This window comes from Camelus bactrianus, chromosome X (genome assembly GCF_048773025.1).
Source record: "Camelus bactrianus isolate YW-2024 breed Bactrian camel chromosome X, ASM4877302v1, whole genome shotgun sequence".
In the NCBI taxonomy this organism is placed as follows: Eukaryota; Metazoa; Chordata; class Mammalia; order Artiodactyla; family Camelidae; genus Camelus; species Camelus bactrianus.
Genome location: NC_133575.1, coordinates 115,373,660 through 115,379,052, shown reverse-complemented (window position 1 = coordinate 115,379,052; position 5,393 = coordinate 115,373,660). Strand labels below are relative to the sequence as shown.

Sequence of the window (5,393 nt, the reverse complement as noted above, 5' to 3'; positions counted from 1 at the left end):
AGATTCCTCAAAAGACTAGGAATAGACTTACCATGGGACCCAGGAATCCCACTCCTGGGCATATATCCAGAAGGAAGCCTACTTCAAAAAGACACCTGCACCCCAATGTTCACAGCAGCACTATTTACAATAGCCAAGACATGGAAACAGCCTAAATGTCCATCAACAGATGACTGGATAAAGAAGAAGTGGTATATTTATACAGTGGAATACTACTCAGCCATAAAAACCGACAGCATAATGCCATTTGCAGCAACATGGATATCCCTGGAGAATGTCATTCTAAGTGAAGTAAACCAGAAAGAGAAAGAAAAAAAACATATGCGATCACTCAAAAGTGGAATCTAAAAAAAAAAAAAAAGAACATAAATACAAAACAGAAACAGACTCATAGACATAGAATACAAACTTGTGGTTGCCAAGGGGGTGGGGGGTGGGGAGGGACAGACTGGGATTTCAACATTTGTAGATACTGACAGGCATATGCAGAATAGATAAAGAAGATTATACTGTATAGCACAGGGAAATATATACAAGATCTTGTGGTAGCTCACAGTGAAAAAGAATGTGACAATGAATATATGTATGTTCATGTATAACTGAAAAATTGTGCTCTACACTGGAATTTGACACAACATTGTAAACTGACTATAACTCAATAAAAAATGTAAAAAAAAGAACAACTCGGTACACTTTCTCTCTTAGAGGAACTATTATTTAATTTCAATGTGGGGGAGCCTTCCCCAGCTGGATGGAACTCAGAGTTCCTAGAATTTGAGTCAAAGACCAACTCCATCCTCCCTGCTCTGGCTGCTCTTCCATGCAAACTATGATTTTCATTCATTTTACTCCCATCAAAGATACAGCCCTTGCTTACATCTGTCCAAACTGTACTTAAGATTATCTAACTCAAATGTCCTTTAAATGCAGTGGGTTCTGGCTTTCCACGGCCAGGGAAAAGAGTGTCAGTCTAGAGGGTACCACTTCAAAGCAGTATCATCATGTATCTCCAGAAATCCTTGCAGATGACGTGTATAAAGCAACTAGTCCATGCACTGTATTCAGTTGCACTGGAACAAGAGTGTAGGGCACCTACCCCATCTGTCCCAGGTGGAGATTTCTCTCTGTTTTTTCCACCATCCGAAAAATAACTGCTAAGTGCAAGTTTCTATTCCAGGCTTTCCTGTCACCCCTAAGACACAGTGTCTGCAAGTCTGGCCACTGCCACCACCCAGCTTCATTACACCCAGCTCCTCCAGAAGGAATTGCAGTTTCCCAAAGCTCCAAACTGCCCTGGCTTGGGGCATTTACTTTTGAGTATTACCTGTAGCCCCCACTTTTTCATCCCTTTTTTTACATGTTATTTAGTACTTAGGTCTTAGTCCTTAGTTAGAACTTAGAGACTATCTCACAATTTTCCTGATATGAGTGCTGCTCCTAGACCCCAACTTTATGGATGGGGGTGTCTTGCTTATCCCAGTGTCCCTCCTACTTACACAGGGTCAATCCCTAATTAATGACTGCAGAATAAAAGAGCCAATGAGTAGGGAGTCTTATTTATTAAGATTTAATATCTCCTACATTCTTCAATAATCCAAGCATATCCAGGTATGTATCTTTTAATTTTACAGAACAACACAATAAAAGGGATAAGGGAAGGCAAGAATTTACCATTTTTTTCTTTTTTTCTCGATTCGTCTATTTACCAGCTATTTTAGTGCAGTCTTCTTTCACATTTCCAAGGAAAGTTCTTTTCCAATGCCATGTTATGTTGTTCAACATCACAAAATAAGATGGAAAGCTTCCCAATTAATTTTACAAAATAGCAAAATGTAGAAAATGTTAAAAGCAGCAAGAGAAAAGCAACTTGTTACCTGTGAGGGAGCCTCCATAAGAACAATAGCAGATTTTTCAGCAGAAATTTTACAGACCAGAATACAGTGACATGATATATTCAAAGGACTGAAAGGAAAGAAAAACTTCCAAGCAACAATATTCTACCCAGCAAAGTTATCTTTCAGAATTGAAGGAGAGAGAGTTTTCCATTCAAGCAAAAGCTAAAGGAGTTCATTACCACTAAACCAGCCTTATGAGAAATGTTAAAGGGACTTCTTGAAGCTGAAATAAAGGTCGCTAATTAGTAACAAGAAAACATATGAAAGTATAAATCTCATTGTAAATGTAAATATATAGTAAAGGTAGTGGATTAATCATTTATAAAGCTAGTATGAGGGTTAAAAGACAAAAGTAGTACAAAATAACTGTAGCTACAAAATAGGCAAAATACTCACTTCTTGCATAAACAGCAACGCATTTGTGGTCAATGTCATTTGTAAACTCAGAATTTGAACTTAATTAAACTTTCTATTAATAGGAACAACATTTGAAAAATACCAAAAGAGAAAAAATAATCTCCAAATTACTCTTATATACCAGAAACACAAAGGTGTTATATACTCAATCCTCTCAAGCCCCATCCTGCCTCTTCACTACTTAGAATGGTGACTATTCTCTTCAAACTGAGTGAATAATCTGCCTCAGACTTCACTTGTGGCGACAGAAGCTGTTGGGTGTGACCCTGGCCCTGGCCCTACCAGTGGCTCTGACCCTACCACTGGCCCTGACCCTACTACTGGCCCTGGCTGCAACTCTGGCTTGAGATCTCTTTTCCTCATCTCTCAAAGCATCCTCATACAAGATAGGAAAGGCATTGGGGATGGTACCATTTATTTTGGCCAAAAGCTCTAGGATTTTCATCTTGCTGGTCTCTGCGTGGGCCCGAGGACCCCACAGGAACTCGTGGCGAGCGGGATCGCTGTTGGCCACCTGCCGGTACTCCAGGTACCCCTCCTGCACCCACACTTTGGTGATGAGTTCCCTGGGCTCCCCATAGATGAAGTGCTTCCTCCCAGCACAGAGCCCCATCACACTCAGCACTTCCCAGATGTTCTGCTCAGGGGAACAGTTGCCATCCATGAAGATCACACTCAAGATATTTATAAGGAGGCCAGTCTTGGGCACACTTTGGTCATCACTCAGCATCCCATTGTAGGTGAGGCCCAAGGTGTTGACCAGGACATAAGAGTGGCTGATGGGGTCCAATTCTTTCACATCAATGCCAAAGACCAGCTGGAGGCACTCAGAGGCTTGGCTGAGGATCACAGGGAAGTGGTCCTGGTAATCTTTGATTACAATAAGCATTTCTACTTTTGTGATTAGCTCCTTTGTGTGATATTTGAGGAGCAGGAACCCCACTAGATCAGCCACCTTATCTTCTATGGCATCTTTAAACAAGGACCCAGTGACTGGCAGGGACTGCAAAGTGCTTGGGCCCTTCCCATCTTGGCTGCTGGAGCCCTGATCTGATTTGATTGATGGTGTGACTGCCATGGCAATGTGGGAGGAGCAGACTCTCTGAGAACCCTGGAGAAGACTTGGTGTCCCAACAGCACCAGAAACCTCCTTTATGGTGCTTGGGATGACAAAATGGGAAGATAAGAAGGAGGAGGGAGAGGAGGAGGAAGCGGAGGAGGGAGAGGAAGAAGAGGAGGTGCTGGAGAAAGACGAAGAAGTACTGGTGGAGGAAGAGGAGGAGGAAGAGGAACAGGAGGAGCTGGAGGAGGAGGAGGGAGAAGAAGAGGAGGAACAGGGGGAGGAAGGAGAGGAAGGGGAGGAAGAGGAGGAGGATGAGGAGGAGGAAAAGGACGAGGCTTCCTCCTCCTGAGACTCAGGAACGAGTGCGCTCAAAAGGCTCCATACCCTGCTTTCAGACTGAAGACCTTCCTGAAGCATGCAACGCAAACACTTCGTGTAACACCAATGCTTTGGAGTGGGAAGAATGATAACTCCTGTTAGCAAGAGTATGGACACAAGGTGGGCAACTGGATCCACAGGCCTGGGGGAGAGAGGGAGTGTCAGTGGCCCGGGCTGAGAAACCCACCGTGGGGGGCTCTGACAAAGGCTACTTACAGGTCTCCTCTTCAGGGGTGCCCTCGGCCTCACAGGGGCTCTCCTCCTGGTGGACGGTCGTCTGTGAACCTGACGGGGGAAGTGAGGCGGCTCCTCAGGGTGCAGCCGGCACAGCCCGAGGTTCTGGGGGCAACACGGGGTGTGTGGAGTGGACGTTGGCCTCGTGGGGTCCCCTCTGTTCCGGGAGCCCCCGGGTACACACTCAGGGCCCACACCTCACCTTCAGTCCTGGCACTGCCAGCCTCCTGTGCTCTGTGACCCGAGAACACGTGTCTCAGACCTAGGCCTTCCCGGTGTCTGGAGCCCCTGGGAGAGAAAGGAGGGGAGACCTCGGATCTACACTGTGGCACAGCCCTGGATCCGCGTGCTGGCAGGAGGCCTGGGCTCTGGCAGGTTCCCACTCTTCTAGGGTGGGAGGTCCTGTCCGCGCTAACTCAGGGTCCTCACCGGGACTCCAAGCGGGACCTGGGATTCTGCTCTCCAACCACCTGAGGGCCCCATCCTGATAGTAGGTCCCCGGTCTCTCTGAGCCCTGGATGCCGAAGTCAGGACACACCACGTGTGCTCATCCCGCATTGAGGCCTCCCAGGGCTGACAGCAGGGGCAGGATCGGTTGCGTCCCCTCTGTTCTGGGATCTCGGGTCCCTCACTCCTCCCTCGGGGTCACCTTGACTCCTGGCAGGACCTGGGATTCCCCTCTCAGCCCACCTGAGGCCCCGCCCGTCATACCAAGACCCCAGTCCCTCTGAGACCCGCATTTCAGGAACTGCTGCCCGAGGTCCTCCCGCCCCATGGCCTCCCACGACTGACTCTGTTCTGGGGTCCAGGGTCCCTGAATGCTAACTCGCGGTCGTCACCTTCACTCCCAGGCGGCCCTGAGATTCTCTCCTCCGCAGACCTGAGGCCCCCGCCCTTTCACTATGTCCCCAGTCTGTTTGAGACTCGGATGCGGAAGTCAGGACAAACCACGTGGGCCTGTCCTCCCCTCGGGCCGCCGGACAGCTGAAAGCAAGGGCGCCTTTCTGTGGGATGGCCACTTTTCTGGGTTCAGGGGCCCCTCCTTCCTGCTTGAGGGTCCTCACTTTGACTCAGGCGGCATGTAGCCTCCCCTTGGAGCCCCCGAGGCCCCGCCCCTCATCCCAGGACCCCAGTCCCTCCGAGACCCGGATGGCAGGAAACGCCACAGCTGGTCACCCTGCCCCAAGGCCTCCAAGGTCCAACACTGCCCCGGGGTGCAAGATCCGTCCATTCTCCCTCGGGGTCCTCACCTTGACTCAGGCGGCATGTAGCCTCCCCTTGGAACCCTCGAAGCCCCACCCCTCATCCCAGGACCCCAGACCCTGTGAGACCCGGATGTCAGGAAATGCCGCCGCTGGTCACCCTGCCCTAAGGTCTCCAAGGACCAACACTGTCCCGGGGTGCGG

The 5,393-nt window shown here is 49.0% G+C and overlaps 1 protein-coding gene across 1 annotated transcript; it reads right to left on the bottom strand.

The window, feature by feature from the left end:
• Window positions 1–1,650: 1,650 nt before the first annotated feature.
• Window positions 1,651–4,762, bottom strand: LOC105082439 (melanoma-associated antigen 10-like). The gene is made up of 3 exons (XM_074359005.1): window positions 4,678–4,762; window positions 3,966–4,038; window positions 1,651–3,613 (listed from the first exon to the last, which is right to left on the bottom strand). The coding sequence occupies exons 1-3, from the start codon at window positions 4,760–4,762 to the stop codon at window positions 2,545–2,547; spliced, it is 1,227 nt and encodes a 408-aa protein (XP_074215106.1). The 3' UTR covers window positions 1,651–2,544.
• Window positions 4,763–5,393: the final 631 nt, after the last annotated feature.